The sequence below is a fragment of the Oncorhynchus masou genome, chromosome 32, assembly GCF_036934945.1.
Source record: "Oncorhynchus masou masou isolate Uvic2021 chromosome 32, UVic_Omas_1.1, whole genome shotgun sequence".
Classification (NCBI taxonomy): domain Eukaryota; kingdom Metazoa; phylum Chordata; class Actinopteri; order Salmoniformes; family Salmonidae; genus Oncorhynchus; species Oncorhynchus masou.
Window position 1 is genome coordinate 38851941 of NC_088243.1, and position 21443 is coordinate 38873383.

At 44.5% G+C, this 21443-nt stretch overlaps 1 protein-coding gene across 7 annotated transcripts in view; it reads right to left on the reverse strand.

Moving 5' to 3' along the window:
• asap2a (ArfGAP with SH3 domain, ankyrin repeat and PH domain 2a) overlaps positions 1-21443 on the reverse strand; it is a 97989-nt gene that overhangs the window by 38667 nt on the left and 37879 nt on the right. For all 7 annotated transcript variants that reach the window (XM_064954093.1, XM_064954090.1, XM_064954092.1 and 4 more), the window contains exons 3-4: positions 13257-13402; positions 8097-8171 (exon numbers count right to left, since the gene is read on the reverse strand). In XM_064954093.1, the coding sequence (XP_064810165.1) occupies positions 8097-8171; positions 13257-13402 (221 nt within the window). The remainder of the gene's footprint in view (positions 1-8096; positions 8172-13256; positions 13403-21443) is intronic.

The window sequence follows — 21443 nt, forward strand, 5'->3', positions numbered from 1 at the left end:
GTTAGTTCTGTTACTGTTACAAATGGGACGCCCACTGTGGCTAGCAAAAGCTAAACCAATGCTATTAGTTTAAAAGTGAAAGCCATAAATATGGATATCCCCTCGGTTTACAAATCACTTAGGGACTTGGGCTGTGGCACTTAAACGTGCAGAGTTGGATTTTTGATATCAGTAACCTTGTTCATAAACCTGAATTACACAATTAGCACTGAGACCGTTTGCCCTAGTAGGAAGCCCACTGTGGGTAGCTCTCCTTGTTCCATTTGCTCAAATGTAAATATCAGTGACCTGTCGACCTCTGATCATTTTTTTGTGCTCGCTTGGGAGACCTTACAAGCCACCCCGAAATGGGCAACAAATAGCTTGCATTAACATATTTAGCCTCATGAAGTGGATCACTTGCTAACGTCGACAACATTCATATACTGGCCATCTCTGAAACTCCCTTAGATACGGTGCATTCAAAAAGTATACACAACAGTAATCTTTTCCCACATTATTGTGTTACAGCCGGAATTTAAAATGGCTTATAAACAAACAATACCCCATAGTGTCAAAGTGGAGTTGTTGCAAAGACAAATTACTTAAAAAAGGAAAAGCTGAAATTTCTCAAGTCAACAAGAATTCAACCCCTTCGTTATGGTAAACCTAAATAAGTTGAGGGGTAAAAAAATAAAATAAGAAGCAAAGGGACCCTATTGGTAGATTGATAAAAAAAATAGTGTTTAATGGCTCAACAACATTGTAGTTTTTCCACAATACTAACCTAAATGACAGAGTGAAAAGAATGAAATGTGTACAGAATAAATAAAACATTCCAAAACAAGCATCCTGTTTATAATAAGGCACTAAAAGTCAAACTGAAAAGAATGTGGCAAAGAAATAAACTTCATGTCCTCAACGCAAAGCGTTATGTATGGGGCAAATCCAACACAATACGAGTGCCACTTCATATTTTCAAGCATGCTGGTGGCTGCATCATGTTTATGGTATGCTTGTCATCGGCAAGGAATAGGGAGTTGTTTAGGATAAAAATAAATGGAATAGAGCGAATCACAGACAAAATCCTAGAGGAAAACCCGGTTTGTCTGATTTCCAACAGACACTGGCAGACAAAATTCCCCGTTCAGCAGGACAATAAACGAAAACACAAGACATACCAAGATAACATGCAACGTTCCTGAGAGGCCTAGTTGCAGTTTTGACTTATAAATCGTCTTGAAAATCTATGGCAAGATTTAAAAATGAGGGGAGGGCTGCCGTTTTACGGGCTCCTAACCAATTGTTTCATTTGTGTGTTTCATGCACAAAATGTTTTTGTTTTTTTAAACAACGTTTTGTACATAGATGTTGATGCTACACAGTCTCTTATGACCGAAAATAGCTTTTGGATATCAGAACAGCGATTACTCACCTCGAACTGGACAAACATTTTTTCATTGACGAGTCAGATGCAAAGGATAATGTTTTTTCCAGACAAGGCCCAAATCCCTGTCAATCGCATGAAGACAATAAGGAAATACAGGGGCCCTTGAGAATGTCGGCTACCATCCATTCTAAACTCAGCAAAAAAAGAAACGTCCTCTCACTGTCAACTGCGTTTATTTTCAGCAAACTTAACATGTGTAAATATTTGTATGAACATAACAAGATTCAACAACTGAGACAATATCTGAACAAGTTCCACAGACGTGACTAACAGAAATAGAATAATGTGTCCCTGTAAAAAGAAAGGGGGGGGTAACAGTCAGTCAAAAGTAACAGTCAGTATCTGCTGTGGCCAGCAGCTGCATTAAGCACCGCAGTGCATCTCCTCCTCATGGACTGCACCAGATATGCCAGTTCTTGCTGTGAGATGTTTCCCCACTATTCCACCAAGGCACCTGCAAGTTCCCGGATATTTCTGGAGGGAATGGCCCAAGCCTTCACCCTCCACCCACGTCCCAGATGTGCTCCATGGGATTGAGATTTTGGCTCGTCGCTGGTCATGGCAGAACACTGACATTCCTGCCTTGCAGGAAATCACTCACAGAACGAGCATTATGGCTGGTGGCATTGACGGACCCTCCACCTCCAAATCGACCCCGCTCCAGAGTACAGGCCTCGGTGTAACACATTCCTTCTACAATAAACGCAAATCCGACCATCACCCCTGGTGAGACAAAAATCGTGACTCTTCAGTGAAGAGCACTTTTTGCCAGTCCTGTCTGGTCTAGCGACAGTGGATTTGTGCCCATAGGCGACGTTGTTGCCGGTGATGTCTGTTGAGGACCTGTCTTACAAAAGGCCTACAAGCCCTCAGTCCAGCCTCGCTCAGCCTATTGCGGACAGTCTCAGCACTGTTGTTGCCATCCTGTCCCTGTCCCGCAGGTATGACGTAACAACACCTGCACAGTATCGGTACACGTGGTCTACCACTGCGAGGACTTTCAGCTGTTTGTCCAGTCTCCCTGTAGCGCTGTCTTAGGCGTCTCATAGTACAGACAATGCTATTTATTGCCCTGGCCACAACTGCAGTCCTCATGCCTCCCTGCAGCATGCCTAAAGCACGTTCACGCAGATGAGCAGGAACCCCGGGCATCTTTCTTTTGGTGCTTTTCAGAGTCAGTAGAAAGGCCTCTTTAGGATCCTAAGTTTCCAAAACTGTGACCTTAATTGCCTACCATCTGTAAGCTGTTAGTGTCTTAACGACCATTATACAGGAGCATGTCCATTCATTGTTTATGGTTCATTGAACAAACATGGGAAATGGTGTTTAAACCCTTCACAATGAAGATCTGAAATTATTTAGATTTTTACTAATTATCTCTGAAAGACAGGGTCCTGAAAAAGGGCAGTTTCTTATTTTGCTGAGTTTATTAGGCAACGTGCAATCACTGGAGAATAAACTGGATGAGCTCCGTTTAAGACTATCCTCCCAACGGGACATCAAAAACTGTAATATCTTCTCATCGAGTCGTGGCTGAACAATGACACGGTTGGCTGGGTTCTGTGTGCATCGGCAGAATAGAATAGCTATATCCGGTAAGACGAGAGGCCTGCTATAGACCACAGAGTGCTAACAGTCAGTATCTGGATAATGTGTGTGAAATGCTTGATTGTTGATATCAACAGGAGGTATATTTTCTGGGTGACCTAAATATTTTCATCAAGCTGTCCACTCAAGATGAAGTTTCAAACTGTAACCAGTGCTTGCAACCTTGTTCGGGTTATCAGTCAACCTATCTGGGCATTTACAAACATCACAGGAACTGAAAGCACCCACGTGTATCGATTATATCTTTTACTAACGCTATAGAAATCTTCTCTTAAGCAGTACCCACACCCATTGGATGTAGCAATCATAATATAGTAGCCATATGTAGGAAAACCAGAGTTCCAAAGGCTGGGTCTAAAATATTGTACAAGAAGATTTGGTGATTCCTAGGACAAGGACAGTAGGAAAGCCTGACAAAGGCTACAAACCATCACAGGCTATAAACCAAAAGAGACATTGTATGACCGTCGAAAATTACCTTGCTTTTGCAAATAATTTCAACTGTTTCTATTGTAGCTTTAACATGTGTGATATTTTACATTGCAGCAGAAAGTGGCCTTGGACAATATAAAACAGCATGCCAGCTGTTGATATACGTATTTCTATGAATGACGTCAAGCAATACTCTCAACGTGTCATTCCACGAAAATCATATGGTCCAGATGGCGTCAGCAGGAAGGCACATCAGGCCAAAACAAACTCTCTCTGGTCTCTCATCCCAATTAGACTCAAACCAATTCGCATACCGTGACTCCATGGGTGTTGATGCGTTACTGGTCACGCTGAACAATATCTACACACATTTAGAATAGGCAAATAGCCTAGTGAAAATTGTATTCATTGACTGGAGGATAAACTGGTGAATTTGGGTGTCAACTCTACTGATCAAGTGGATTAATAGTTTCCTTGTGAACCGTACTCAACAAGTGAAGTTTACCTCTGCCATCTTTACATCTAGAACAGTGAATAAGGGAGCCCCTCAAGGTTGCATACTTTCACCAATATCGTACACAAGCAATTGTCAAGCCTGACGCAGCCCACAAGATTTTTTAAATATGCGGATGACACCACTGTTGTGGGTTTCCTCCACCCAGAATAAGCCTAAAGGTATTGAAAGAGAAAAGGCTAAATTTGTCCAGCGGTGTGCAGATAACTTTCTTGAAATAAACGTTAAGAAAACAAAAAGAGAGATGGAACTTGATTTGAGAAGGAACAAAAACTCCACTACCCCCTATGAAGATTAATGGGGAACCAGTCGATAGAGTAACCACATATGGGAATCGAAATAGACTGGGAATCGAAATAATGTCCTTTGGTCTAAAACGCCTGTTTGAAAACATGCGAGTGCAAGACCAAGTCAAGCTACAGCGCTTGATTAAGACAGCGGCAAGGATAATTGGTATAGATCACAAATCAGCCACCAACCTGTACACAAAAAGCATCCTCCTAAAAATGTAAAGCATTTTACAGGACAGTTCATCACCTTCACTCAAACTTCAGTCACAGCAGCAGCCGGACAAGAGGAAAGAGACTTTGTCAAAAGAAAATGAAAACAGAGAGATATGGGGACTCTTTTATTCCAAAAGCCACTTTCACTTTAATTGTGTAGATATAGAACTTTGAATGAATGTGTCGTTTCTGTGTACCGGCTTTTTAAGCACATGACCAAATTAATTCCCCCCTGGTGGGTTAATAAAGTTGCCACTTTGAATCAGAATCCCATGTCGAAAAGATGTAAATATGATTTACTGGTCTGTTGTGTGTAATGAGGAGCAACCTAGACCCATAGGGCGGCGCACAATTGGCCCAGTATCGTCCGGGTTTGGGTTTGGCCGTCATTGTAAATAATCATTTGTTTTTAACTGACTTGCCTAGTTAAATAAAAAAGGTTAAATTTAAAAAATGGCATTGTTTCTTCCAGTTATTGATAAGCAGGCGCCTATTAAGAAACTGACTGTTCAGTTTCTTAATAGGTGCAACACCTTCCTCCTGTTCTCCACAGGTGCCTTCCCTGAGGGAGGAGAGGAATAATGATGGAGAAATCAAGAGAGGAGGGAAAAGGTCCTCTGGCAGTGTAAGTGAGAGATGGTGAACATTACGTACTGCAAGCTGGGGATGGAAAGTCTTTCATCGTCTCTCTTAACAGTCTCGCACGCATTCTCGCTTTCTCCCCCCCCCCCAGTGGTAATGGAGAGACAGGCTGTGTGTATCAGAGCAGAAAGCACCATGACTTGCACCCCATTAGCCCCATGTCAGGAGTGTAATGAGAGTCACCAGTGGGGTAATGAGCAAATCGGCACCACTGCTTCTCCCGCTCTGTCAGTACTCACAGTTCAATGGCCTACTTGCTTCCCTCTGTCAGTCCAGATAGGTCCTGTACTAGGGCTGTCCCCATGACCGAAAGTCTGTTCTTTCGACCAATCGGTCGCCATTTTTCAACGTGTATTATTCCATATAGACACACCTTATGGTTTGAATAAAATCAACTATAAGCATTGAGCTTGTCTGATGCTTTAAGCTTACAGTTTGATGAAATAAGACAAATGCCTTAAGAGGGCGCCAGAGGTCAAGCTAACCAGAAGAAGAAAAAACCTGAACCAACTACTCTCCTCTTGCTCCTGCTGGCTTTCGCAGATTCTGCCATTACACTCCTGAAGTTGCCGGTAATAGGATACACGAGGAGTCGCAACCTTTGTTGTGGAATGCTAACTTACCATTTCTACCGAAATGTGTGACAGTTATTGTTTTCATATGCACATTTTTCGTGAAACTGTTTCATTTCATTTATAAATGTCTTCATATCTCAAAATCATTGTCAAGCGTTTCATCAAAATTCTATCCAAATCTAAATGAAAATGACAAACCTAAAAGGTAACTTCTATTGCCATTGCTATGTAAACACAGCTTACATAAAACCAACAAATAAAAACATTGCAGCCTGCAGGTAGAACATTTCCCGATAAAAATAAATGTTCTACAAATCACATTGGCTACACATGGCCTGTCTGCAACAAACTTGAAACATTGTACCAACTATTAACTTGGGACAAACCTGAAGCTTGCACTAAGGAACTTTCAGCACTGTATAGAACATTCTGGGCCCTCAGTTTCCTGTGCGAGTGAGCGGATGTGAATAAGAGGACGTTCTTGACCTGGGCAGGAGCTCACCACAGCTGAGTACCAACACCTCAATATTCTATAAGAGGAACAGAAGCTCAAGCAGTAGAACATTTATCTCAAAAGTATTGTGGAGCTCCTGCATCTAAATATAAAAAGTACCAGCACCCAAAATGAGTCCCGGAATCTATTTCAGTCCAAGTCAAGCACTGATAAGAAGTATTCAGGTTTCCACTGGATCAGAGCATGACATTTTTCCCATTCACACCGAGTGGTTATTGAAAGGGAGAAAGCTGGAAAGATTTTTCAAAATACAATGAGGAACTACTGTCAGCTTGGGGATTTGATCTTGCAACCTTTCAGGTTACAAGTCCAACGCTCTAACCACTAGGCTACCTGCCACCCCAAATGATTACATTTGCGCGCAGGCCAGGTAGCCTATAGGCCTACTTCTATGCGTGCGCGTCATTACTCAACATTGACAGGAGCACTCGAATCAAAAGACAATGACTAAATTGACAAAACTCGTGAATGGAATGAAAAAAACAAAACTTGTTTCTCACTAGTGTCGCATAGGCTGTGCACTCTGCTAACAATGTGTCCACTCTGACAATGACAACTGGAAGAATAATATTGAATGCATTAAAATAAATTACCTTAACCAAAAATAACAAACATTGTAGATTAGAAATTATAGGAATTAACAGGTAAATGTAGTACTGCTGAGATATGTCATGGGGAATTGATAGACACTAAAAATCAAAACGCAAACATTTCACACAATGAAGTTATGAAACAAGGAATGTGCACACATTGATGGGAAAGAGAGCATTCTGGAAGTGCGTTGTGCATCTTGGGATAATCTGACATCTGTTTCCGGTGATATGGCCTCAGCAGAAGTCAGGGCATTCACTATTTTGTGTGCGTCGCAGAGCAGTGCTGTTGTCAAGGAAGTGAGTTTGTGTTTATACAGGATGTACCGCCCCCACCTACCGTCAACCAATCATGTCGATGTGGAGCTATACAGAGCCCTCCGCATTGTGATGTGGAACGGAGCTTGATTTGTCCTCTGCATGCCTTTGAAGGCTCTGCAATTGCGTCACACCCTCCAAATGGAGCCTCCGACCACATTTTCGGATCAAGCATGAATTGGCTTTGGATTAGTTCATTGAGATGGGCGCAAATTATTACATACGTCACTAATCAACTAAAACAATAGACCAGTCGACTAATTGGGGTCAGCCCTACTCTGTGCACAAGCCTACTCGTTTGGGCTGATGGAGCCTGTGGATGCCAACAGTTACAAAGGTGAGGGGTAGGGGGCATGGAAGAGAAGAAAAAAAGAAAGCAAGAGTCCTTGGAGATTTTAAGAGGCTAGAGTGAGCAGCCATGGAATAGCAAGTCTCTAAGAGAGAGAGAGAGACAGAGACAGAGAGAGAGATCAGAGAGAGACAGAGAGAGAGAGAGAGATCAGAGCAGACAGTAATGAGTGCTGATTGGATTAGAGGCCTGGTAGACTGGGCTGTCTGGGGCCGGCCTCCCATTGATATAAACACGATTCTGATTGCATTCCTGCAGTAAGCTGTCTGCACCATCCCACACTGGCTGACTGGTTTCTCCTGGAGCGAGTAGAATATGTGGGCTGGTCCCAGACTTTAAATGTGTGACGGAGTGTAGTTACGGTGCTGTCTAGTGCAAGAGCGGTGCGCCGTTTATAGTTTCCACCCCCAACACACACACACACACACACACACACACACACACACACACCATCCTCATCTCACACACCTTATCTGTTCTCCAGCAGCTACAAAACATGTACAGCACCTAGTAATTACAACAGTGTAGTAGGGTAATGGAAGAGCTTATACACGCCTCTACTTTAACCTCTGCCTGTAATAACACAGTGTAACAGAAAGCCATGCAGGATAGTGTTCCTCACCCCTTTGACTCCTTTCAGGTCTCCTTTCAGCAGGCTGTCCAGAGGGAAGGTGATGATGTTGTTCATGTTCTGGAACTGAAAATGGACAGAGTGGAGAGAAGCTTAGGTCAGAGGGGTTCACTGCGAGCATGGGTGAATAGTGACAACCACAGATTACGCGCACTCACCTTAAGCTGGTTGTGTGTGTGTGTGTGTGTGTGTGTGCGTGTGCGCGTGTGTGTGTCTCTGTCTTTCGGTGTCTTTGTACAGACACTGTGTACTCTACAACGCTGTGTCTTAAAGTGATAATCTACTCCCAGAAATAAAAAACATGAAACTCCTGACAATTTGGTCAAATCCTAGGTTCTCTCAGTAGGTCAAATAACAATTTTCACTATGATTGACCTTCTAGCGGTCTGTCTGTAAAACCAGGAAATGGTGTAGGACCGCATTATAGCCACGTACACTGACTAGACCAAACTTTAGGAACACCTTCCTAATATTGAGTTGCTGCACCCCCTCACATAGATTTTCAAGTAGATTTAAGGTGCTCTCAAGTGGCGCAGCGGTCTAAGGCACCGCCTCTCAGTGGAAGTAGGTGTCATTACAGTCCCTGGTTCGAATCTAGGCTGTATCACATCCAGCCATGATTGGGTCTCTCCTAGGGTGGCGCACAAATTGCCCAGCATCGTCTGGGCTTGGCCAGATTGTCATTGAAAGTAAGAATGTGTTCTTAGACTTGCCTAGTTAAATAAAAGGGTAAATACATGGATCAAAAAAAATAAAGGGAACACTAAAATAACATCCTAGATCTGAATGAATGAAATATTCTTATTAAATACTTTTTTCTTTACATAGTTGAATGTGCTGACAACAAAAATCACACAAAAATGATCAATGGAAATCAAATGTATCGACCCATAGAGGTCTGGATTTGGAGTCACACTCAAAACTAAAAGTGGAAAACCACAATACAGGCTGATCCAACTTTGATGTAATGTCCTTAAAACAAGTCAAAATGAGGCTCAGTAGTGTGTGTGGCCTCCATGTGCCTGTATGACCTCCCTACAACGCCTGGGCAAGCTCCTGATGAGGTGGCAGATGGTCTCCTGAGGGATCTCCTCCCAGACCTGGACTAAAGCATCCGCCAACTCCTGGACAGTCTGTGGTGCAACGTGGCGTTGGTGGATGGAGCGAGACATGATGTCCCAGATGTGCTCAATTGGATTCAGGTCTGGGGAACGGGCGGGTCAGTCCATAGCATCAATGCCTTCCTCTTGCAGAAACTGCTGACACACTCCAGCCACATGAGGTCTAGCATTGTCTTGCATTAGGAGGAACCCAGGGCCAACCGCACCAGCATATGGTCTCACAAGGGGTCTGAGGATCTCATCACCGTACCCAATGGCAGTCAGGCTACCTCTGGCGAGCACATGGAGGGCTGTGCGGCCCCCCAAAGAAATACCACCCCACACCATGACTGACCCACTGCCAAACCGGTCATGCTGGAGGATGTTGCAGGCAGCAGAACGTTCTCCATGGCGTCTCCAGACTCTGTCACATGTTTTCAGTGTGAACCTGCTTTCATCAGTGAAGAGCACAGGGCGCCAGTGGCGCATTTGCCAATCTGGTGTTCCCTGGCAAATGCCAAACGTCCTGCACGGTGTTGGGCTGTAAGCACAACCCCCACCTGTGGATGTCGGGCCCTCATACCACCCTCATGGAGTCTGTTTCTGACCGTTTGAGCAGACACATGCACATTTGTGGCCTACTGGAGGTCATTTTGCAGGGCTCTGGCAGTGCTCCTCCTGCTCCTACTTGCACAAAGGCGGAGGTAGCGGTCCTACTGCTGGGTTGTTTCCCTCCTACAGCCTCCTCCACATCTCCTGATGTACTGGCCTGTCTCCTGGTAGCGCCTCCATGCTCTGGACACTACGCTGACAGACACAGCAAACCTTCTTGCCACAGCTCGTATTGATGTGCCATCCTGGATGAGCTGCACTACCTGAGCCACTTGTGTGGGTTGTAGACTCCGTCTCATGCTACCACTAGAGTGAAATCACCGCCAACATTCAAAAGTGACCAAAACACCAGCCAGGAAGCATAGGAACTGAGAAGTGGTCTGTGGTTATCACCTGCAGAACCACTCCTTTATTGGGGGTGTCTTGCTAATTGCCTATAATTTCCACCTGTTGTCTATTCCATTTGCACAACAGCATGTGAAATGTATTGTCAATCAGTGTTGCTTCCTAAGTGGCCAGTTTAATGTCACAGAAGTGTGATAGAGTTACATTGTGTTGTTTAAGTGTTCCCTTTTTTTTGAGTATTGCATATATACATTTTATTTTTTAAGTCAAAACTGTAAGTCCGCCACTCAGGAACATTCAATGTCCTTATGCAACTTCAGTGTAGATTTGACCTTGTGTTTTAGGTTATTGTCCTGCTGAAGGGTGAATTCATCTCCCAGTGTCTAGTGCTTAGGTCCATTCCTTAACAATTACAAGTATACCCATAACATGATGCAGCCATCAGTATGCTTCAAAATATGGAGTGGTACTTAGTAATGTGTTGTATTTGACCCAAACATAAAACACTTTGTATTCCGGACAAGAAGTGAATTGCTTTGCCACTTTTTGTGCTGGATTACTTTAGTGCCTTGTTGGAAACAGGCTGCATGTTATAGAATATTTTTATTCTGTACAGGCTTCCTTCTTTTCACTATCAATTAGGTTACTATTGTGGAGTAACTACAATGTTGTTGATCCATCCACAGTTCTCTTCTATCACAGCCATTAAACTCTATAACTGTTTTAAAGTCACCATTGGCCTCATGGTGAAATCCCAGCGCGGTTTCCTGAGTTCGGAACGACGCCTGTAGCTTTGTAGTGACTGGGCGTATTGATACACCATCGAAAATGTAATTGATAACATCAACATGCTGAAAGGGATATTCAATGTCTGCTTTAAAAAAAAAAATCTTAACCCCATCTACCAATAGGTGCCCTTCTTCGCGAGGCATCAGAAAACCTCCCTGGTCTTTGTCGTTGAATCTTTGTATGAAATTCACTGATTGTGACTGAAGGACCTTACAGATAATTGTGTGTGTGGGGTACAGAGATGAGGCAGTCATTCAAAAATCATGTTAAACACTATTCTTGCACACAGAGTGAGTCCATGCAACTTATTATGAGACTTGTAAAGCACATATTTACTCCTGAACTTATTTAGGCTTGCCATAACAAAATGGGTTGCATACTTACTAACTCAAAACATTTCAGCATTTCGTTGTTTAATGAATCTGTCAATTTCAAAAACATAATTCCACTTTGACATTATGGGGTATTGTGTCTAGGCCAGTGACAAAAATGACAATATAATCCAATTTAAATTCAGGCTTTAAGACAGCAAAATGTGGAAAAGGTCAAGGGGTGTGAATACATCATAAACACAGAAGTCTGTGCACCCCCTTCAAATGAGTGGATTCGGCTATTTCAGCCACACCCGTTGCTGACAGGTGTATAAAATTGATCACACCGCCATGCAATCTCCATAGACAAACATTGTCAGTAGAATGGCCTTACTGAAGAACTCCGTGAGTTCAAACGTGGCACCGTCATAGGATGTCAGTTCGTCAAGTGTCTGACCTGCTCGAGCTGTTCCGGTCAACTGTAAGTGCTGTTTTTGTGAAGTGGAAACGTCTAGGAGCAACAACGGCTCAGCCATGAAATGGTAGGCCAAACAAGCTCACACAAAGGGTCCCCGAGTGCTGAAGCGCGTACAAATCATTCCTCGGTAGCAACACTCAGCAAATTCCAAACTGCCTCTGGAAGCAACGTCAGCACAAAAATGGTTTGTCGGGAGCTTCATGAAATGGGTTTACATGGCCAAGCAGCCGCACACAAGCGTCGGCTGGAGTGGTGTAAAGCTCACCGCAGTGGAAACGCATTCTCTGGAGTGATGAATCATGCTTCACCATCTGACACTCTGACGGACGAATCTGTGTTTGGCGGATGCCAGGAGAATGCTACCTGCCCGAATGCATAGTGCTAATTGTAAAGGTTGGTGGAGGAGGAATAATGGTCTGGGGCTGTTTTTCCATGGTTCGGACTAGGCCCCCTAGTACCAGTGAAGGGAAATCTTAATGCTACAGCATACAATAACATTCTAGATGATTCTGTGCTTCCAACTTTGTGGCAACAATTTGGGGAAGTCCCTTTCCTGTTTCAGCATGACAATTCCCCCGTGCACAAAGTGAGGTCCATACAGTAATGCTTTGTCGAGATTGGTGTGGAAGACTTGACTGGCTTGCACAGAGCCCTGACCTCAACCCCATCGAACAACTTTGGGATGAATTGTAACGCCGACTGCGAGCCAGGCCTAATCGCCCAACCTTGCCCGACCTCACTAATGGTTGTGGCTGAATGGAAGCAAGTCCCCGCAGCAATGTTCCAACATCCAGTAGAAAGTCTTCTCAGAAGAGTGGAGGCTGTTGTAGCAGCAAAGGGGGGACCAACTCCATATTAATGGTCATGGTTTTGGAATGAGATGTTCAATGAGCAGGTGTCCACATACTTTTGGTTAAGTAGTGTACTTTCTGAAGGCACTGGATCTGCTGTGGAATAAAAGGCATGTGTGTGCATGTGGAATTCCTACCCTAGGGACATGGAGAGATTTCCATCCTGCTCTAATTGTGTGCGTATACTCTGGGGTCAGACTGTTATCGGGAATCGGAGGCCTTTGGGGTAGATCAGTTTTCCATCACAACGTCCAAAGTGCTACTTGAAGACCAAATACCTGCTGGATCCAATTTACAGAGACCCCACTTTGAATCCAATATAGATTCAAACAACCCCCAAGCTTTATTAGAAACACCTGACAGAGTCATTCTAGAGGATTTTGCCTCACCACAAGAACAATGTCAATTTACACAGAGAGCGGATTCACTGTTGATTTAATATGTGTCGTCTCAAGAACTGACCAGGTGGGTTACCAGGTATGGAACTCGGTTGCCATGTTGGAGTCAGAAGATGGAATCTCCTGGCTTTGATTCTCGGCAGCCGCAAAACACTTATTTCATTCTAAATTCCTAAAGCTGGTAGACTTTTCCTCATTCAGAACAAATAATTAGTTTGAAGGTGCATAATAGAACAAAACGGGGTTCATCTCAGTCTTTCCTCTCACCAGGTTTTTGAAGAGGGCGGTGAGCTCCTTGGTGAAGACCGAGAACTTGAGGAAGGCAGAACCCAGGTCGGGGTCGTCCCTGTAGACACAGTTCTCCCCAAACTTCTCCAGAGCCTGGGTGTACTGCTCCTCATTCTCCACATGGGCTGGAAGAAGAGGAGAGAAAGAAGGGATGAACACGGCAGCACCAAGCCAGTGTGCATATTAACAATCACTCTGCCAGCACCAAGCCAGTGTGCATATTAACAATCACTCTGCCAGCCTGTCCTTCGGGTATGGACATCAGCGGTGGAAAAAGTACCCAATTGTAATACTTGAGTAAAAGTAATGATACCTTAATAGAAAATGACTCAAGTTACAGTGAAAGTCACCCAGTAATATACTACTTGAGTAAAAGTCTAAAAGTATTTGGTTTAACATAGTTAAGTATCAAATTCCTTATATAAAGCAAACTGTTATTTAAATGTAAAAAATGTACAGAGAGCCAGGGGCACACTCCAACATCATTTATAAACGAAGCATGTCTGCTTCCACCAGATCAGAGGTAGTCAGGATGACCAGGGATATGTGAGTGAATTGGACCCTTTTCCAGTCGTGCTAAGCATCCAAAATACTTTTGGGTGTCAGGGAAAATGTACGAAGTAAAAAGTACATGATTTTCTTTAGGAATGTAGTGAAGTAAAAGTTAAAAATAGTCAAGTACAGATACCCAAAAAACCTACTTCAGTAGTACTTTAAAGTATCTGTACTGAAGTACTTTACACCACTGATGGACATACACATGGACCACACGCACACTTTTTCTGATCCTTACATGGCAATCAATGAATAATAAATAGGGGCCTTGGTTAGAGTGCACAGTGCAGTGTGTGTGGAATTCCATTCACTTCCATATCCCCCCCCCTCCATCTCTCTGGCATTGTCTTTGGGAAACAAGGACACAATGGGACAGGGAGAGAGAGCGAGTTGGAGAAGACGGTGACTGCATCCCAAATGGGGATGGGTCAAAAGTAGTGCACTATATAAGGAACAGGGTCCCATTTGGGACACAGCCTGTGTCGTCACACTGGAGTGACTCCAGAGCAGCGGCCATGTGGCGGGGATGAGAAAAACAAAAGGCCTTGAAAGAGGAAGAGCGAGAGACTGGCGTCACCCAGTTAAAAGGGAACTATGGTTACACTGTCTGGGTTCAATTGTGCAGACGGAGCATCAAACTCTCTCGTACAATGAGATGTAATTCTTCTTTCTCATGAAAGTTGCCATTCATCAGACTTTGGGAGTCGATAGACAAAACTGACAGTGTCACTGGTTACAGTTTGCACTTCCTGATTGGAACCCAGCTGGCACATAACGTTCTGAGAACCAAATGTAGCTTTTTTTAAAGAGCGTGTTTGTCCTATGGTTATTTTGCATACAACCTTGCCATAATGTTTCCTATAGGTTTTCTTAAGGTTCTATTTAAAAGTAATTTTCTCCAATTATTCAGAGAATGTTAAGAAACAACGTTCTTCTGTGTAAATTTCTGTACTTCTAAGAATGTTATTTAAAAACATACATCCGTTCTCAGCGTCAACAAAACTCTATCCTCTCTCTTGTTAATTAAGTGTGTTCAGGTGTGTTGGCCGCACCACTAATTGGCCACACCTGATCTTAATGAATGCTTGTTTCCTTTGAAATCAGGTCTGTTTGAATTTACAAAAATGCACAGTTTTGTAAGAGTTAAAAAAACATTGAAATCTCAGAACATTAAAACCCAAAAATTAACTTTCAGGGAACCATAAAAGAAACATTCTCAGAACCTAAACTCTCCTTGCCCAGAACAGGTGAAGACCTCACTTCCAAGGCCTCCCGACTGGCGCAGTGGTCTAAGGCATTGCATCACGACAGACCTGGGTTTGATACAGCTGACCGCGAACAGGAGACCCATGAGGCAGTGCACAATTGGCCCAGCGTCGTCCTGGTAAGGGGAGGGTTTGGTCGGCCGGGATGTCCTTGTCCCATCGCGCTCTAGCGACTCCTTGTGGCGGGACGGCCGCATGCTCGCTGACATGGTCCCCAGTTAAACGGCGTTTCCTCCAACACATTGGTGCGAGTTGGCTTCCGGGTTAGGCGATCAGTGTGTCAAGAAGCAGTGAGGCTTGGCAGGGTCGTGTTTCGGAGGACGCATGGCTCTCGACCTTCGCCTCTCCTGAGTCCATATGGGAGTTGCAGCGATGGGACAAGACTAGCTACCAATTGGATATCACGAAATTGAGGAGAAAAAAGGTGTAAAAAAAAAAATACATCTCAAGGCTTCGTTCCCAGAAGCAATAGGAAAACAAAAACGTATGTTCACACAACTTCAAAAGAACCTAATATACTAGCTAAATGACTAAAATGTACATGTTACAGTTAGGTTGCTTCTAAAACTAAAGCTAATACATATGGCTGTGGTATTTATAAAAAAATAAAAGGTCAAACCTAAGAGAGAGAGATCCCACCCGTGCGCGCGCGCATGTGTGTGTGGGGGGGGAACAGGAAGTTGGCAATTCAACTAATCAAACCCAGCAGCACCACTTCAAGCAACAAAAGGGAAGTCCATAAAGCAGGCCTGACAGATGTCACCTAGCCTCAGACCCACACTTCATTAAGTGCTGCTCACAGCTAATAAACCAGAGGTGGAGAGGAACACTGGGATTTGAGGCACTGGTTGGGTGCAGGGAGAGTTGTCATGACAACCCAGAGACCTTCCCTCGAGAACTATGGTGAATCACTAAAACAATACCGAAATATACTACAGAAAAAGGAACAGCACGTCAGAAATCAGCTCAATGTAATTGAAGAATCCGTAGACTAACCACTTCTGGGAAAATTGGAAAACAAAGAATTATCTATCCAAAATGGAGATGTTTGAGTAAACCACTTCTCCAATTTTTTGCCTCTATAACAAAAGAACAAAACAGCAAAAACATATACATGATCAAATACAAAATCTTTGAATCAACTATTAAAGACTACCAGAACCCACTGGATTCTCATTTAACATTAACATTTAAGTCATTTAGCAGACGCTCTTATCCAGAGCGACTTACAAATTGGTGAATTCACCTTCTGACATCCAGTGGAACAGCCACTTTACAATAGTGCATCTAAGTCATTAAGGGGGGGGGTGAGAAGGATTACTTATCCTATCCTAGGTATTCCTTGAAGAGGTGGGGTTTCAGGTGTCTCCGGAAGGTGGTGATTGACTCCGCTGTCCTGGCGTCGTGAGGGAGTTTGTTCCACCATTGGGGGGCCAGAGCAGCGAACAGTTTTGACTGGGCTGAGCGGGAACTGTACTTCCTCAATGGCAGGGAGGCGAGCAGGCCAGAGGAGGATGAACGCAGTGCCCTTGCTTGGGTGTAGGGCCTGATCAGAGCCTGGAGGTACTGCGGTGCCGTTCCCCTCACAGCTCCGTAGGCAAGCACCATGGTCTTGTAGCGGATGCGAGCTTCAACTGGAAGCCAGTGGAGAGAGCGGAGGAGCGGGGTGACGTGAGAGAACTTGGGAAGGTTGAACACCAGACGGGCTGCGGCGTTCTGGATGAGTTGTAGGGGTTTAATGGCACAGGCAGGGAGCCCAGCCAACAGCGAGTTGCAGTAATCCAGACGGGAGATGACAAGTGCCTGGATTAGGACCTGCGCCGCTTCCTGGGTGAGGCAGGGTCGTACTCTGCGGATGTTGTAGAGCATGAACCTACAGGAACGGGCCACCGCCATGATGTTGGTTGAGAACGACAGGGTGTTGTCCAGGATCACGCCAAGGTTCTTAGCGCTCTGGGAGGAGGACACAGTGGAGTTGTCAACCGTGATGGCGAGATCATGGAACGGGCAGTCCTTCCCCGGGAGGAAGAGCAGCTCCGTCTTGCCGAGGTTCAGCTTGAGGTGGTGATCCGTCATCCACACTGATATGTCTGCCAGACATGCAGAGATGCGATTCGCCACCTGGTCATCAGAAGGGGGAAAGGAGAAGATTAATTGTGTGTCGTCTGCATAGCAATGATAGGAGAGACCATGTGAGGTTATGACAGAGCCAAGTGACTTGGTGTATAGCGAGAATAGGAGAGGGCCTAGAACAGAGCCCTGGGGGACACCAGTGGTGAGAGCGCGTGGCGAGGAGACAGATTCTCGCCACGCCACCTGGTAGGAGCGACCTGTCAGGTAGGACGCAATCCAAGCGTGGGCCGCGCCGGAGATGCCCAACTCGGAGAGGGTGGAGAGGAGGATCTGATGGTTCACAGTGTCGAAGGCAGCCGATAGGTCTAGAAGGATGAGAGCAGAGGAGAGAGAGTTAGCTTTAGCAGTGCGGAGCGCCTCCGTGATGCAGAGAAGAGCAGTCTCAGTTGAATGACTAGTCTTGAAACCTGACTGATTTGGATCAAGAAGGTCATTCTGAGAGAGATAGAGGGAGAGCTGGCCAAGGACGGCACGTTCAAGAGTTTTGGAGAGAAAAGAAAGAAGGGATACTGGTCTGTAGTTGTTGACATCGGAGGGATCGAGTGTAGGTTTCTTCAGAAGGGGTGCAACTCTCGCTCTCTTGAAGATGGAAGGGACGTAGCCAGCGGTCAGGGATGAGTTGATGAGCGAGGTGAGGTAAGGGAGAAGGTCCCCGGAAATGGTCTGGAGGAGAGAGGAGGGGATAGGGTCGAGCGGGCAGGTTGTTGGGCGGCCGGCCGTCACAAGAAGCGAGATTTCATCTGGAGAGAGAGGGGAGAAAGAGGTCAGAGCACAGGGTAGGGCAGTGTGAGCAGAACCAGCGGTGTCGTTTGACTTAGCAAACGAGGATCGGATGTCGTCGACCTTCTTTTCAAAATGGTTGACGAAGTCATCTGCAGAGAGGGAGGAGGGGGGGGAGGGGGAGGAGGATTCAGAAGGGAGGAGAAGGTGGCAAAGAGCTTCCTAGGGTTAGAGGCAGATGCTTGGAATTTAGAGTGGTAGAAGGTGGCTTTAGCAGCAGAGACAGAGGAGGAAAATGTAGAGAGGAGGGAGTGAAAGGATGCCAGGTCCGCAGGGAGGCGAGTTTTCCTCCATTTCCGCAAGCTCTGTTCTGTGAGCTCGCAATGAGTCATCGAGCCACGGAGCGGGAGGGGAGGACCGAGCCGGCCTGGAGGATAGGGGACATAGAGAGTCAAAGGATGCAGAAAGGGAAGAGAGGAGGGTTGAGGAGGCAGAGTCAGGAGAAAGGTTGGAGAAGGTATGAGCAGAGGGAAGAGATGAAAGGATGGAAGAGGAAAGAGTAGCGGGGGAGAGAGAGCGAAGGTTGGGACGGCGCGATACCATCCGAGTAGGGGCAGTGTGGGAAGTCCTTGGTTCATTCAATTACCTTGAATGAAATACAGGACAATATAAAAAATAAAAAAAACTCTCCCACCCAAAAAGGCCTGTGGTGTTGATGGTATCCTCAATGAAATGATCAAATATACAGACAACAAATTCCAATTGGCTATACTAAAACTCTAACATCATCCTTAGCTCTAGCATCTTCACCAATATTTGGAACCAAGGACTGATCACACCAATCCACAAAAGTGGAGATAAATTTGACCCCAATAACTACCGTGGGATATGAGTCAACAGCAACCTTGGGTAAATCCTCTGCATTATCATTAACAGCAGACTTGTACATTTCCTGAGTGAAAAAAATGTACTGAGCAAATGTCAAATTGGCTTTTTACCAAATTAACGTGCGACAGACCCCGTATTCACCCTGCGCACCCTAATTGACAAACAAACAAACAAACCAAAACAAAGGCAAAGTCTTCTCATGCTTTGTTGATTTCAAAAAAAGCCTTCGACTAAATTTGGCATGAGGGTCTGCTATACAAATTGATGGAAAGGGGTGTTGGGGGTAAAACATACTACATTATAAAATCCATGTACACAAACAACAAGTGTGAGGTTAAAATAGGCAAAGAAACACACACGTCTTCCCACAGGGCCGTGGGTGTGAGACAGGGATGCAGCTTAAGCCCCACCCTCTTCAACAGATATATCAACGAATTGGCGAGGGCACTAGAAAAGTCTGCAGCACCCAGCCTCACCCTACTAGAATCTGAAGTCAAATGTCTACTGTTGCTGATGATCTGGTGCTTCTGTCACCAACCAAGGAGGGCCTACAGCAGCAAATAGATCTGCTGCACAGATTCTGCAAGACCTATGATGGTGTTCCAAAAAAGGTCCAGTCACCACAACCACAAATTCCATCTAGACACCTTTGCCCTAAAGCACACAAAAACAAATACATACCTTGGCCTAAACCTAAGCGCCACATGTAACATCCACAAAGCTGTGAACGATCTGAGAGACAAGGCAAGAAGGGCATTCTATGCCATCAAAAGGAACATACATTTCAACATACCAATTAGGATTTGGCTAAAAATACTTGAATCAGTCATAGAGCCCATTGCCCTTTATGGTTGTGATATCTGGGGTCCGCTCACCAACCAAGATTCACAAAAATGTGACAAACACCAAACAGACTCTGCATGCAGAATTCAGCAAAAATATCCCCAGTAGAACACCAAATAATGCATGCAGAGCAGAATTAGGCCGATACCTGCTAATTATCAAAATCCAGAAAAGAGCCATTAAATTCTACAACCATCTAAAAGGAAGCGCTTCCCAAACCTTCCATAACAAAGCCATCATCTACAGAGAGATGAACCTGGAGAAGAGTCCCCAAAGCAAGCTGGTCCTGGGGCTCTGTTCACAAACACAAAACACACCCCACAGCGCCCCGGGATAGCAACACAATTAAACCCAACCAAATCATGAGAAAACAAAAAGATAATTACTTGACACATTGGGTTTTTTTGGTAATTCTTTCCAGAGCAAAATACCTGACCACTGTGACTGACGCAAACTTAAAGAAAGCTGTGACCATGTACAGACTCATTGAGCATAGCCTTGCTAATGAGAAAGGCCGCTGTAGGCAGACCTGGATCTCAATAGAAGACAGGCTATGTGCTCACTGCCCACAAAATGAGGTGGAAACTGAGCTGCACTTCCTAACCTCCTGCCCAATGTATGCCCATATTAGAGAGACATATTTCCCTCAGATTACACAGATCTAAAGAATTTGAAAACAAACCCAATTTTGATCAACTTCCATATCTACTGGGTGAAATTGTCACAACTTCAGCCGAAGTCGGTTCCTCTCCTTGTTCGGGCGGCGTTCGGCATCACCCGTGTTCTAGCCATCGCCGATCCACCTTTCATTTTCCATTTGTTTTGTCTTGTTTTCCCGCACACCTGGTTTCCATCCCTTCATTACTTGATGTACCTATAACCCTCGGTTCCTTCCATGTCAGTGTGTGGAACTGTTTGTTGTGAAGTGTTTGTGCACTTCAGACTGGTTTGTGAAGGGTTCTTTCAACCCGTATTTTGTTGTTTTGAGTGCAGTTTGTTTTGCCTCATTAAACTGCAGGGGGTTGTTACCCATTTCTGCTTTCCTGCACCTGACTTCCCTGCAGCCAGTTTACGCACCTCTTACAGAAATACCACAGTGTGACATCACAGCAGCAAGATTTGTGACCTGTTGCCACAAGAAAAAGGTCAACCAGTGAAGAACAAACACCATTGTAAATACAACCCATATTCATGCTCATTTATTTTCCCGTTTGTATTTTAACCATTTGTACATCGTTACAACACTGTATATAAACATAATGACATTAGTAATGTCTTTATTCTTTTGGAACTTCTGTAAGTGTAATGTTTACTGTTAATTGTTATTGTTTATGTCACTTTTGTATATTATCTACTTCACTTGCTTTGGCAATATAAAGAAATGTTTCCCATGCCAATAACGCCCTTTGAATTCAATTGAGAGTTTTTTTTTTAAAGTAGTACGGAGCTGCGCCTCTGAATATTGTTTCTTTATCCTATGTAATGTTTTCTCAGTGAATTTGGTGGGTCTTGTCCCCTGTTCAGAGAAAGTAGTCATTGAAGTTTAGGTTTATGTCCTACATCCTGATATTACCAGGTTCTGACCACTAGACGGTGCTGTTCCTACTATTAGGTGATTTGTAAAAGGGAACGTTCACCCAAATTACATATTGCTTTCCTTACCCTGTAAGCAGTCTATGGAAAAGGTATGACAGCAGTCCATGCTTTGGTTTTGTTTACTTGGCCACTGTTTCAAATGCTAACTTTTTAGCATTTGTGGCAC